We start from the raw sequence: 14,418 nt of genomic DNA on the forward strand, positions 1-14,418 counted from the left end.
GCCACAGAAACACACAAAAAAATACAAAATAAAAAAAATGGGCCTACACACAATAAAAAATATAACAAATTTAAAAGTTTAGAAAATATAAAAAATAAAGACTAATCTATAAATACACACACAAAGCTATAAACACTAAATAAAGAAATGCACCTTAGACCTAATGTTACTATAAATATTTCTGAGTAAATATTATTAATGCACATAGATGATAAAAAAAATATATTGTTAATTTATGTCAACACTCCTGATTCAATTCAAGTAACTATAATAATGGGCTTTTGACCTCTAGTGGCGATATGGAGCAAAGTTTTCCTGTGTGGCCCCGCTGTTGTTTGTTTTTGCGCATGCGTGACGCGCAGGCGTACAGTCCAACAGGTGGCGGTAATGAGGCAAAGAAACGCCGCGATGCGCGAACAAAGGCAGGAAAGAAGAAGAAGAGAGTTTAACATAGACGTCAAACTTTCTTTTTTTATGGTTTTGTGGATAAAAAGGAAGTGAAGTTGTCACGTTTGTTTAAAGCTTTTATTTCATTTATTTTTGTTTTACTTTGACATGTAATTTCTGCGTTTTCATATCCACGCGTGAACTTTGTGGTTTTGAACGCTGCTGTGTGTGTGTTTGGTTCAGGGGGGCGTGTCGGTGCGGTGGGGGGAGGAGGGGGAGGAGGAGGGGAGGAGGAGGAGGAGGGGAGGATGAGGAGGATGCTGAGGAGGGATAACGGAGGAGGAACAACAGGTTTCCGCTGCAGACTGCTTGATCCGGATAAAAAGCTGCACAAAAAGACGCAGTGACGGAAGGTAGGATTCATATTTAAATCAACAACATCACAGCTGTTGTTTTTTTAGTCACATCCCGCTTTTGGGATCTGAAGTTATTGTAAGTTCGAGCAGTTTAATTCTAGTTTGTTTTTGATCTAAACAAGTAGAGAAGACGACGCGCAGCCGGACGTTTCAGATTCGGTTTATTTCCAACTTCTTTATTAAATAATTTGCGTATTTTCCGTATTTGTCTCGGAAATAGGAAGAACAGGCGCGTGTGTTGAACAGCAGCTGGACTCAGCTGCACGTGTGTGTGTGTGTGTGTGTGTGTGTGTGTGTGTGTGTGTGTGTGTGTGTGTGTGTGTGTGTGTGTGTGTGTGTGTGTGTGTGTGTGTGTGTGTGTGTGTGTGATTTTACAGTATTGTGAGGACCTAACACATGTTTGAGGACGTTGTGGGGACATCTGAGCATCTTAATTGGAGCAGGACACGAACACATGATTTCCAGATGTGACCCTCCGTCATGAAGCTGTCAATCAAACTGGTGTCAATCAAACTGCGAACATAAAGTTAGTTAAAGTGGATTTTTTTTTTACAATCGAACAAGTTTTAGATTAAGAAAACAATCTAAAACCAGAAAGTCACGTTTATCAACTCCAAATTTAATTTTGCAAACTGCAGATTTTATTTTTCTATTAAAATAACTTCTGACGAAGAAGAAGAAGAACTAACCTTTGATGTTTGCGTGCTGACGTTTTATGTATATTTTAATAAAAGGATCTCTGCAGGGAGTTTTCAACGGTTTAGAGACTAAATTGAGATTAAAACGTTTTGACAGCGTTGCCGCTCAGACTGAGTGATGATTGGGCGGTTTCGGGTCAGCGGTGATGTTTTCGCCGCCGAACGAAGTGGCGTCGCGCTGGATGTTATAGCTGCTTGGTTGTCAAGACAACCAGATCTTCAACCACCGTAATTCCCGCCGTGTTTTTTCTCTCCGAGGTTATTCGATCTGACTGCAGCTGCACGTGTTGAGGTGCTGATCTCTTTATTTGAATGCAATGTTATAGTGAAGAAAATAAGACGTGGGTTACCTGTAAATAAACTTTCACAGGACTCGATGGGAAGCTACTAAAAATATGATCCTGCTGTAATGAAGAAAATTCAACTGTTTTTAATTGAGATTGTTTTTTGTAGGTGAGACGTCTGTCAGATAATCATGTCATCCCCCTCTCTCTCCCCAGGTGCCAAAACCACCTGATGCTGCAGCCTAATCTGGTCGCCTGGGATTGAACACACACACACACACACACACACACACACACACACACACACACACACACACACACACACACACACACACACACACACACACACACGCATGGCCAACATGCGTTCAGACCCGTCCATTTTAACAGAGCAGGAGGAGCTACAAAGGAGAGCCAATCAGGTCACAGATGAGGTAAGTGATTTTTTTTTTTTTTTATGTTTTAGCCTTCTAAAGATGAACTGTGAATAATAATAATAATAATAATAATAATAATAATAATAATAATAATAATAATAATAATAATAATAATAATAATAATGATGACGGTTAGCTGAGTCACAGTTAACATCTGACAGATGCAAAAGTGCCTTAAATTACATTTCCATTGAGAGAGAAAAATGTTGGAGACCCCTGATGTCACTGAGCGGCAACCAGCAGTGATGTCATCAACCAGCAGTGATGTCATCAACCATCAGTGATGTCATCAACCAGCAGTGATGTCATCAACCAGCAGTGATGTCATCAACCAGCAGTGAAGACATTTCTGGATCAGAACCATTTTTCCGAGCTGGAAGCTACGAACTCTTTTATATCCAGTTTATGGATGTTACAAACGTCATCAGTCACTACGCAGGTCGCATCGTGAACTGTGTGCGTCAGACAAAGAAACCATGAACGAAGTCTCGACCCAAACAAAAGATTGAAAATCATCCAGGTGACGAGCGAAGAAGATCGGTGCCGCCGACGTGTCAGCTGCAGAGCGCTGTCCCTTTAAGGACACCTGGCTCACCTGGTTGCCGTAGAAACAACTGGTCTTCCAGTGCAACAGCTGAGCTCATGCACTCAGTGTGGGGCGGTGCTAAACACACACACACACACACACACACACACACACACACACACACACACACACACACACACACACACACACACACACACACACACACACACATCTATAGGGTTTAAAGGCTACTGCAGGTCAAAGCTATTTCTCACCTCATCACCCCCTCGGTGGGGAATCCCCCGGGGAGCGACATGATATTTACACACACACACACACACACACACACACACACACACACACACACACACACACACACACACACACACACACACACACACACACACACACACACACACACACACACACACACACACAGCATGGGGCGAGGGACCAGTACAGCGTGAATTCGTGTCATCATGTCGGCTGCTGCTCTCACGTGTAAAAAGTGTTTGTTCGAGCGCTTCACTGTAGATTTAATTTAAAATAGAACATCGTTTGTTGAATGTTGTCTGAAACATTAAAGTGATGCTTCCTTTGTTTGTTTTCTTTCAGTCTTTGGAGAGCACACGACGGATGGCTCAGTTGGCTGAGGAGGTACACACACACACACACCACACACACACCACACACACACACACACACACACACACAAACACACCACACACACCACACACACACACACACACACCACACACACACACAAACACACCACACACACCACATACACACACACACAAACACACCACACACACACACACAAACACACCACACACACACACACACACACACACACACACACACACACACACACACACACACACACACACACACACACACACACACACACACACACACACACACACACACACACACACACACACACACACACACACACACACACACACACACACACACACACACACACACACACACACACACACACACACACACACACACACACACACACACACACACACACACACACTATCAATATGAACTGGAGAGTCTTACGGTGATTAGAACTCATTAAGAAAAACTCTCGGAGCGAGAGTGAATAAACGTCACGGTAACCGTGTTAGCATCCCCGTCCGGTCCGGTCGTTAGTCCTCGCGTGTTTCCACAAGCGGAAATCACTCCTGCACATTCATCATGACGGCACACCACATGATGCATGTGAAGTGTTTATATTCTATTGTATGTATATCTATATAAAGTTTTGATTGACGTGACGATTGTCTCTAACTGCATCTCCACGTGATGATTATATATTAATAACCTGCAGCAGTTTAATCTTCATCAATCTTCATCAATCTTGAATCAGAGGTTGTTCCTAACGAGTTGTTGTGTGCGTCCTCCCTGCAGAGTAAAGACGTCGGCATCAGGACTGTGGTGATGTTAGATGAACAAGGAGGTAAATCAACTCTACTTCATCGCTGCGTACGTTCTCGTTGGTGGTGGAGTCACACGAGGGTCGATCAAAAAACGTTCCTGTCGTGAGGGAACAACGTTCAGCGCAGTGACGCAAAATTTTAGGGGAACAGAAATTCTTCAACACGCCAAGTGTTCAATAAGTGTTCCTGAGCCCATGCAGTGATTTCCACGACAGAATCGTGGCAGTTTTTAAAGCAGCGCCGCCTGATGGCGCAAACAAAACAAACAGAAAACGTCAGATTTTCTGGGTCAAACTCTGTAAGCGGTGAACAGAGACACTCGAACCGCTTCAGGAAGTCGACGGCGAGGAAGCGACGAGCCGGGCGACGTGTTTCTGGGTAACAGTCACGTTTCAAAGAGGGGCGGAGCTTCACTGTCCGAGACCGAAGAAGAAGGCGCGTCGGGTTCAGGAGACACCGGGTGGGTTTTGTTTGACGTCACCGGTGGTTGTGTCACCGTGAATTCGTTCCCCAGCCTTCTACTGAGAACTTTCTTAGCGTTATTAGCTGTTTGTTAACTTTGTGAGCAGGTTTTTTGTATCGCCATGGCAACGTGGTTCTCCAACACGTTCTCAAAGTTTGACCCAAAATCTGACGTTTCTCAGCTCTGAACTTTTTGATTGCGCCTCGTGTTCGTTGCCACCAGACGGACGAAAGTCACAGAAGTGACGAGACCGTCGATTTAAGTTCACAAACGCTCTTTTTTTTAATTAACGGGTATTGTTGGTACACGTTGTCTTTGAATGAGCCTTTTTCGACCAATCAGATCGTTGTTTCCGACACCATGAAACCCCACCGCCATAAAAACTCCCGTTCCTAACAGAGCAGTTGGAGCGTATTGAGGAGGGCATGGACTCCGTCAACAGGGACATGAGGGAGGCAGAGAAGAACCTGACAGACATGGCCCGGTGCTGTGGTCTGTGTAGCTGGCCAATCAGGAAGTAGGTCTGGTTTCCCCGGGATCTCCTCCTTCATCCCCGCTGGTGGCGCCCAGTTTTATTAAATCAGATTAAAAACTTGCAGAGCTTTCGCTCGTGCAGAGTGACGTGATTTCAGTTGCTTGCAGCTGTTTTGTTTTTTGTTTTTTTTAGTTCGTTTGTGCAGCTATTTGGGAAGTAATTGGTGATTTATTTATTTATTTATTTTCTCGTTTGGATTTTGCTTCGCCTCCCTCCCTCCCTCCCTCCCTCCCTCCCGCCTCCTCCTCCTCTTCATAGAGCAGTTGGAGCGTATAGAGGAGGGCTTGGATCAGATCAACTCTGATATGAAGGAGGCAGAGAAAAACCTGACCGACCTGGGCAAGTGCTGTGGCCTCTGCTCCTGTGAGAAGTAGGTGGTGTGTGTGTGTGTGTGTGTGTGTGTGTGTGTGTGTGTGTGTGTGTGTGTGTGTGTGTGTGTGTGTGTGTGTGTGTGTGTGTGTGTGTGTGTGTGTGTGTGTGTGTGTGTGTGTCAACCGCTCTATAATATGTATAACTGGATTCTTTACTGCCATCTACTGGATTTTAGCATGTATGGCGTCGTACAGGAGGCCGAACGCTAATGAAAGTGACAGATAATTCCCGGCCAGGATTCGTATCTGCTCCCACAATGCAATGGGTTCCTCCCACAGACCGTATATAAAACAGTTCGTAGCTTCAGGTCTGTAAAATGGTTCTGATCCAGAAGTGTCTTCAGCTGCAATACCAGCGAGTGCCACTAGAGGTCGGCTCCAAAAAGCCTCCGGCTCCATAGACTCCCATTCAACTTCTCTCATCAAATCCAAAGTGAATAAAATGTGTCCATCAGTTATCTCGGTGTTGTTAGATAAAGTCACTCCTTCTTCTTAGTTTTCTGGAGGTCCATCTGAAAATAATCCCTCATTCATTAGAAAAGAAGATTCAAGAAGACCTGTTTTTTTTACAAGACTGTCCTCACATCAGGTTCATTTGTTGCTTTCAGCTTTTGTTGCTGGCTTGCTTTGCTGCTCTGAGGATTTTCAGCTGCACAGATTTCATCTCGTAACATTTTTGTTGTCTTTATAGTGTGTGTTTATAGGACCACTGCTGTACCCAGACGGTCACCTCGCACTACCTTTATTCCAACAACATAATAAAACAATACTGTCCTGCCAGTGTGGGTGCAGTACGGTTCCTGTGTGTCACATTAAACAATAGAAAAAAACAACATTAATGAAGTGTCTCTGTCAGACTGAAGGCTTTTGAGGAGAGCGGAGCCTACAAGGCAGTTTGGGGCGGAGCTTCCGGTCAGGACGGCGTCGTGTCCAATCAGCCGCCGTCGTCCCGAGTTGTCGACGAGAGGGAGCAAATGATCATGAGTGGAGGATACATCCGCAGGTAGTGTGTGTGTGTGTGTGTGTGTGTGTGTGTGTGTGTGTGTGTGTGTGTGTGTGTTTGCTCTCCTTTACAACACATGTAATATGACCACGCAGCTGGCCAAACACAGGACATCATCCATCATGACACACACACACACACACACACACACACACACACACACACACACACACACACACACACACACACACACACTGTGTGCTCCTGTGTTTTGTTCTGCCGCTGCGCCTCAGGGTGACTAACGACGCCCGCGAGGACGAGATGGAGGAGAACCTGGCTCACGTCGGCAGCATCATCAGAAACCTGAAGAGCATCGCGCTGGACATGGGCAGCGAGATCGACACGCACAACGTTCAGATCGAACGCACACATGGGAAGGTACCGCAGCTGACCTCTGACCTCACAGCACGCCGGCCTCTATCGGGAACATCCTCGTGATAAAAAGAGTCTGAAAGTTACGTAAATGTACAGAAGAGACGGTCCGCGGCTGTAATATAGAACACAAAGGCTCCATCTGCCTTCAAAATAAGAGCTTTAAATGCTTTTTAAATTACATCCGTTCAACACGAAGACAGAGTTCAGTCTCTTACAGCTGTTGCGGTTAGCTTGCAGCAGTTTGTTTTGATGGTGTCTCTTATCGGAGACTTTGTTCGATGAGTCGTCGCAACAAAGCAAACTTGAAGCGCTCCGGTGGTTGAGTCCGCCAGGTTCTCATCCAGACTTCCTGTTTCTTGTCTTTTTCCTCCCTCTCTCTCTGCAGGCCAACCTGAACGTGTCGCGCATCGACGCCGCCAACCAGAAAGCGAACAACCTGATGAAACGATAGGATCCTCCTCCTCCTCTCGAATCTCATGCTTTCGTATGGTTTTGCATGCTGTGCCAATGTGTTGCCACGGTTACTCTCTTGCCTCTCTACACGTGTCACTTTTCAACCATGAAATGTCGACACTACAATATTATGGCTTTTGATATTCACATAGGAACCAGAAGTGTGTTGTTTAATGTTCTTTTATGTCTTGTCTTGTGTTTTAATATCTCCATTCATTCCCTATGATGTTAATGATCATGTTGCATGACGAGGTTAAATATTTTTGTGGGGGGGGGGGATTTTAACCCCGTGTCAAGGTGGCCTCGAACTCGGACCACGGGAAGCTTTAACGATCCCTGTGGGGAAAGTGGGTCACTGCAGCGTCGCCGCCGACAGCAGCAGCAGAGAGCGCGATCAGAGAAAAACAAAACAAAGCACATGAATTCAAAAGATGAACATGGTGGAGCCACTCGGAAAAAAAGCGTCTCTCTGGGTGGTGGCGAGCAGCTTCAAACCCTCAACCCCACCCTCGTCTGGACACATCGAGGGATAACTCCCATCTGTGCAGAAAATATCTGCACATTTCTTAAAAGGGAAAATTCAAGATATTAAACCAATATAAACATATTTGTATACCCCCCCCCCCCCCCCCCCCCCTATTTCTCTATTCTGAGATGTTTCCATAGTGGTTGAAACACGTGCGCGATGGCGCCCTCTGCAGGCCCAGCCGGGTATTGCCTAAGAAGAAGGAAAACACGTAATTTGTCCTTAAATGAGGGCGTCTGGCGACACCAAGCGGACAAACGTGGAAGTTCTTCTTCCTGGTTCCCTCTTCCATCTTCATCTCCTCGTCCTCCACGTTGATATAAAATGGTGGTGAGGTGATGATGCGGTAGGGTTGTCTTTAAAAAAAAAAAATATTTATAATATTTGTATTCAGTCATTTGAAGGGGGGAGGGGGGAGGGATGTCTGATTTCATCTAAGGTTGTATTTTTTGCTGAAAATACCAAAAACTCAGAAATCCACAGCATTTTCCTAGAAAATGAAATGTAATCAACAACAGACAATTAGAAATATATTTGGGTTCAGTTTCGTGAACTGCTCCGGCCGGGTCGCTTATCGAAGGTGAAACTTGTTCGCAGACAACTGCTCGAACAAAGTGGTGCAGCGGAGGAGCGAATATCGGTGTTTGTTGTGGTGAAATGCTGAAATATGAGGATTATGAATAAAAGTGCGCACAGAAATCTGGTGTGCATGGCTTAATTTGGACCGGAGGGGGGAGGGGCTGTCTGTGGGCGGGGGGGGGGGGTATCAGCACGTGATGACATTTACGTAGCAGTTCTTTTTTTTTCATGAAATACCAAAAACATTAATACGAATTTGTGACTTTTATGATTTGTTTGTTTGTTTGTTTGTTTGTTTTAAATGGGACTGATTTGGCGCACGTGCCTGGCGGGCAGCGGGGGGGGGGGGGGGGATGTTGCGCGTTCAAGGAAAAAAAAAAAAAAAATCGCACGCGCTGTGGAGTCTGCGCAGTTCGGGTTTTCTCGTCACTCCGAACTTTCGGGAGAACCGCGCAGAGGAAGGAGAACAGCGCCATTTTCCCCGGTAATTATTTCCACCCTATTCAGGGTTTTAAAAGCGCACATGACGATTCGTTCGCGGTAACGGACCGCGGGCGCGTCCCTCCAGCGGAGACGCATCCCGAACAGCCACAATACCAAACCAAGCAGCGTGGCGACGGAGCGGCCAGACATCTTCGTCCTCTAGCTCGGCCACCGATAGTCGCGGCTCCGTTACCGCGCGTGTCACGTCCGCGGTAAACCCACGGATCCGCGCCGACTTTCTCGGTCCGTGTGGTTTCGCGGTTTTAACGCGGCGTCGTTTCATCCGGAGGTTAGCCGACGGGAGACATCGGGGGGCGCGAGGCAGGCACGAGCCCAACAAAGGCTGAAGAAGGTCGCAGCTGATTGGCTCCGACGGAACACGTGGGCAGACCGAAGACACGCCATTTAAAATCGTTTCGTGATGAGAAGTTTTCAACAGTTTGTGTAAAACGCGTCTTTATACATTTACAAGCTCACTTTTTTTTTTTTTTTATCACTATAGAAGCAGATTGTGGCAAAATCTGGCTTTAATTGAAAAGCTAGAGACAAACCAAATAGAAAATAAATCCTCACGCCACTACATTCATTTAAGTAGCTTGGTCAGACTGATATGTTTTCATATTTTCACCAGTATGGAGTTGATATTTTTCTTGTTATATATATATATATTAAGGTATTTTTGATTTTAATACAAGACTTTAGTAAAGATATCAATTTGTTTCACTATGTACACTATAAAAACCAGATTGATATTTAAATTATTTGATAAAGATGGAGAGCTAACCACAGCACATCGAAACATTACTCATCCTTCAGTGTCATTTTTCACCAAGGCCTTGTTTTGTTGATATTCCTGTTAAATCCATCCAGTAGGGGGCAGTATCCGGACACAAGCTTAAAAAAACCACCCGAGATCTTCTTGGTCGTAACAGCATCTCCAGTCCGACCTGACACGGGCTTCCTGTCTAAATACGGTTTTTCACTTCAGTTTCTCTTTTTTCAGACAACACTATTTTGTATTTGACTTTCTGTTTGGGCAATGTCGGTATTCAAACAGCGGTCGGTTAAACAGCTGAGCATGCTACCTTTCTTTTAATCCTTTTTTTTATTATCAACAAGTTGTGTAACCTTGGCTATGAAATATGCATTAATTTATCTTCTTTCCCACAACTATGTGCTTACTGGATGCTGTTTTATAATGCACACTGTTTTATACTGCCACCTGGTGTTGAACAGGATGTTTCACAGAGCACAAATCTCCAGTTTTTTATAGGTGTTACTGCCACTGAGCTAAACAAGTTGGAAAACACTAAAGTAGAAGGTTTTATTATTCTCGACTGAATTTATTTTTGTAAAAAACGTGCCTTTTAAAGGACTGAAGCTGGCGGTATTAGCTGGATAATGTTTTCCACGTTTCTCTGAGGGTGGGTCATATTTATGCTGTTGGTAAGCACAAAAAACACTCGGTGAGAATTCATAAAATTTCGATTGCTTTATGAGGCGGATGCTCTTCGTCTCCAAATCGACATACAAAGTAATATATCTCAAGAAAAAATAAATAAAAAATGGACTTAAAAAAACTAAAAAAACACAACTCTTTGAAAATATATACACAAACCTGTCGAAAGCTCCTATTAAGGCACAAATGATGCTCAGCTCGACAGAATATTTGGTACGTCGTGTTTTATTTCTATCTTATTTACTTGGGAGTTAATTCTTCTTCACGGTGTGTTTTCTTCCTCGTTCTTGTCGCTCTTTCTTTATTTCTGTCTGACATTTAACCCTCTGGGATTTTCCGACTCTCCACTTTTTCCTGCAGGTCCTGTGCAGTCAGGTGAATCGGGACCAGAAAAGGGCTCCCTCCCCACCTCCCCCACCCCCCCCCAACTACACCCCACCCCACCGCCCGGAGTTTCAGCTGAGCCGGAGAAATGTCGACTAAGTGGCCCGAGGACGATGAAGAGTTCAGGGTGGGAGGTGGGAAAGGAGGGTTGAGGGCCAAACCGAGGTTCTCCTTCAACGAGGTCAAACTGCTGCTGGAGGCGGTGAAGAGGAACCGATACATCATCCTCAGTGAGTAGGAGGGACGGCGTTCGCTCAATATGTCGCTCTGCTGTCGGCACACCTGTCCTTGTTCGTGATTGGTCAGATGGTAAAAGAAACCACCTCCCGGGGGGGGAAAGACCCCCGAGTTGAAATGTCAACATCATTATTCCCTCCGGTCGGCGACGTCTGTTTTAACCGGCAATAAAATGCGGAAATCATTCAGTGGAATTTAGTCTCTAAATTATTCATGTGGCTCCGGTGCAGGTGTTAAAACTTAAAACAAAAAACATCTCTTCAGGTACGCTGCTGAACACCTTGTGAAATTTAACTGTAAAACAGAAAACAGGAAGGTTGGGGAAGAAAAAAGTTATTTTGCTTTGAAGGCTTCACTTTGATTTAAAACGTTTTTTTGGACGTTGTGCATATTATCTTCGTCCCTGTAGGGAAGTTTAACCAGGGGGTGTCGGCTGAAGCCAAGAAACAGACGTGGGCCGCCATCACCAGTCAGATCAACGACCTGGGGGAGAATCACCGAGAGGTTCGTGACCGGCATCGCAATCTTTATTTAACTTTCGTTCAAGTTTTTCTTTTCTATTTTTAACAAAGCTTAATTTTAGTTTCACTCTCAGACATGGTTTAGTTTTTTTCTTATTTTAAATAAACATTCACATTTGTCCTGCAGGTGATAACCAGGAAGCCTAATCCTTTTCTAATTAGTTTTTATTTAAATCATTTATATCTGACTTTTTATTGTAAAATTGCACAAGAGAGGAAAAAACACAAAAAAAACACAAGGTCAACATTCTTGGAGCCTCTCGGATTTATAAATGAATATTTGGGGTGTTTTTTTTCTATTACCTTCGCAGGTACGTCAGATCATGAAGAAATGGGCGGACCTGAAATGCGACGGGAAGCGCCGCATCGCCGCGCTGCGAGGTCCCAACGGCACCAACCTGAGGAAGAAGAAGCTCGGCCCCGTGGAGCGGATGGTCCACAAGATCCTGATGATGAGTCCTCGAGGAGGTGAAGCAAACCAGCCCTTCATGTTACACGTTAATATTGCGTGACACGGACTTTTATCCTTGAAAATCCTGGGAAAAAATGGATAAAAGGTTTCCTGTTGAGGCTGCAAACTTTATTTATTGGATAGTTTTTCATATAATAACTTTGAGGTGTTGATGAAACTGAGTTTTTCCGATTTTGCGCTCTTGCAGAGATTAAATAAAATATAATGTACTAACAAATTAAAGTGCTGCTTCTCATTTAATTTACTAGTTTTTAAGTGTTTTTTATTTTTCCCCCTCAGACAGCGACAGCGATCTGGACTTTGGCGACGATGAGGAGTTTTCAAAGTTTTACGGTAACGGCCTGCCCCCGAACCCGTCGGCCTACTCCTACCTCAGCCTGACGGACAACTCGCTCCCGGGAGGAGTCTCCTTCGACATCTCGCCTCCGTCTTCGCCGGAGAAAGATCTCGGAGGTGAGTCGACCCCGATAACCCCAAAAAAGTTTCTCAGTCGAACTAACAACAAACTTTTATTTTCTTAAAAAAATAAAGAAAACACGATGCAAAATGAACCAAATACCAGATTGAAATACTTTAACAAGTAAAAAAACACCAACTAGTTAATACAAACAAAAAAACGCTTCTTTTTTTTTTTTGTTGAAAATCATCATAAAAAATAAATATTTTTTTTTACAATCTCCTGGTGGTAATGTCTCACTGCCACCAGAAGGTGGCGGTAGTTCCCCTAAAAGCTGTCTGTGTTTTGCAGGTGATCCGTTCCACTCCTCCTCCGACTTCGACATGGCCGATGATGGAGGTAAGATAACACGCAATGAAACAAGCATGTGTCCGAATCTTTACGAGATTTTAATTAATACGAATTTAAATGTTGTTTAAGCGTCTTTAAAAGCTTCTAATTTGAACATTCGGTCGATCGAAGGGGAAAAAACTAGATTCACTTCCTTTTACCTGAAAAAATAAAAATAAAAAAACCATCTTTTGAGTGAGTTGTGTTATTAAACGTTTATCGATGTTCTGATCCTGTAACCGACCAGAACCCGTCATGGATTATGAGGAAAACGACGACCCGGCGTTCTCCTCCTCCTCCGGTCCGCCGCCGCCGCCCTCCTCCTCCTCCGCCGCCTCCCTGGACCCGCTGCCCAACGACGCCCCGGCGAGGACGAAGCCGGTGCACACCTACTCCCGGAACAACGGCCAGAGCCAGACCTCCTCCAAACCACCTGGACCCTCCTCCCCCTCCGAGGCCTCCACCTCCTCTGGTTTCCCTCCTGTGTCCGAGTCAGATGCAGCTTCATCCTCTGCTGCGCCTCCTCCTCCTCCGTCACAGTCCCCCACGACTCCCTCGCCCCCCCCTGCTCCTTCCTCCTCCTCCTCCTCCTCTCTCCCTCCCCTTCCTCCCGCGTCCTCCTCTACTGTTGCTGCCAACGATGCTACCTCTCCCCCGGCGCCCTCCTCTACCTCCATCCCTCCTCCTCCTCCTCCGCCTGCTTCCTCTGCTGCTTCACCCTCCGCCGCCTCCACCGTGACCTCCGCTCCCTCCTCCAACTCCCACCAACCTCCTCCCTCCTCCTCGGCCCCTAAACCCGGTCCCGCCTCCTCCTCGTCGGGCCCCCACCCGTCGGACCCCCTGCCGGCCGGAGGCTCCTCCCAGCGGACGCAGCAGCGGGTGGCGGAGATGTCGTCCCAGAGCCTCCAGCAGCAGCGGGCCAGCCGCATGCTGCTGACCTCGGTGTCGCGCTCCCTGGAGGTGCTCGCCCAGTCGGTGCAGCTCCTGGTGGAGAGCCAGCAGGAGTTCGTGCAGGAGTCGCTGCTGCTGCAGAGGGAGACGGTGGACATCCTGAGGGACTTCTCCGGCACGGCGCTGACCATGCTGAGGGACAAAACCAACGGCGGACAGCTGGCGACGACGCGTCACCACCATCACCCCGCGTCGCACCTCTGAAAGGTGGTCGTCAAGGAAACGGGAAGGAAGACGACGGAGGAGGAGGAGGGAGGAGGAGTCTTCATCCGCTCCGTTAAATCACGGACGATGTCGGACATCATGAGCTGGACACAAACGTTCCTTTGACGAAAATTGGACTGAAATGTTTTCCCGCTCGGAGGCACAAGATCGTCCAGTTTTGGGCCGCGATCGTTTCTCCTGGATTCATATTTGTTTGTCGAAGTCTGTTTTTTGTTTTTTTTGGCATTTTAAAAGGTGTTTTGTTGTTGTTGTTGTTGTTTTTGAGGCATATTTGACACTTTTCCTGTTTTTATCTGCAGTCTTGAACTCCATTGGATATAAGTTTTTTTCAACAACGGACCGTTTTGTGTCTTTTAAGACGCTCTCTCCTGATTGGCTCCACGCATCGCTGG

The 14,418-nt window shown here is 45.8% G+C and overlaps 2 protein-coding genes across 6 annotated transcripts in view; both read left to right on the forward strand.

Annotated features, from left to right (window-relative positions):
* The first annotated feature begins 715 nt into the window (after nt 1-715).
* LOC138627892 (synaptosomal-associated protein 25) lies at nt 716-7,668 on the forward strand. Of its 3 annotated transcripts, XM_069710538.1 has the most exons (9): nt 722-800; nt 1,181-1,329; nt 2,002-2,219; nt 3,364-3,405; nt 4,174-4,222; nt 5,459-5,570; nt 6,428-6,574; nt 6,808-6,952; nt 7,335-7,668. In XM_069710538.1, the coding sequence occupies exons 3-9, from the start codon at nt 2,139-2,141 to the stop codon at nt 7,398-7,400; spliced, it is 642 nt and encodes a 213-aa protein (XP_069566639.1). In that variant the 5' UTR covers nt 722-800; nt 1,181-1,329; nt 2,002-2,138; the 3' UTR covers nt 7,401-7,668. The 3 variants fall into 3 exon arrangements, with proteins under 3 accessions (XP_069566640.1, XP_069566638.1, XP_069566639.1); XM_069710539.1 differs by lacking the exons at nt 1,181-1,329; nt 5,459-5,570 and adding an exon at nt 5,065-5,182 and having other exon boundaries at nt 716-800; XM_069710537.1 differs by lacking the exon at nt 1,181-1,329 and having other exon boundaries at nt 716-800.
* Nucleotides 7,667-14,418, forward strand: part of LOC138627885 (uncharacterized) — a 7,222-nt gene continuing 470 nt past the window's right edge. Inside the window, exons 1-7 of one of the 3 annotated variants that reach the window (XM_069710526.1) lie at nt 7,667-8,258; nt 10,810-11,063; nt 11,480-11,574; nt 11,903-12,059; nt 12,343-12,516; nt 12,812-12,859; nt 13,098-14,418. The exon at nt 13,098-14,418 is cut by the window's right edge and continues 470 nt beyond it. In XM_069710526.1, the coding sequence (XP_069566627.1) occupies nt 10,922-11,063; nt 11,480-11,574; nt 11,903-12,059; nt 12,343-12,516; nt 12,812-12,859; nt 13,098-14,005 (1,524 nt within the window). In that variant the 5' untranslated portion in view covers nt 7,667-8,258; nt 10,810-10,921 and the 3' untranslated portion in view covers nt 14,006-14,418. Of the gene's footprint in view, nt 8,259-8,913; nt 8,992-10,102; nt 11,064-11,479; nt 11,575-11,902; nt 12,060-12,342; nt 12,517-12,811; nt 12,860-13,097 lie in introns of those variants that run through there. The other 2 variants (XM_069710524.1, XM_069710525.1) reach the window with 2 other exon arrangements.

This window comes from Brachyistius frenatus, unplaced genomic scaffold, assembly GCF_029030835.1.
Source record: "Brachyistius frenatus isolate BFR_SWC_R1_liver_20210118 unplaced genomic scaffold, ASM2903083v1 Contig_92, whole genome shotgun sequence".
Taxonomy (NCBI): Eukaryota; Metazoa; Chordata; class Actinopteri; family Embiotocidae; genus Brachyistius; species Brachyistius frenatus.

Excerpts from the sequence above, each read along its gene's own strand:
- LOC138627892 (XM_069710539.1), top strand. The coding sequence starts at position 2,139 with ATGGCCAACATGCGTTCAGACCCGTCCATTTTAACAGAGCAGGAGGAG. Across the intron at positions 5,183-6,427 it reads TGTAGCTGGCCAATCAGGAA|ACTGAAGGCTTTTGAGGAGA; the intron begins GTAGGTCTGGTT and ends TGTCTCTGTCAG. Across the intron at positions 6,953-7,334 it reads TCGAACGCACACATGGGAAG|GCCAACCTGAACGTGTCGCG; the intron begins GTACCGCAGCTG and ends CTCTCTCTGCAG.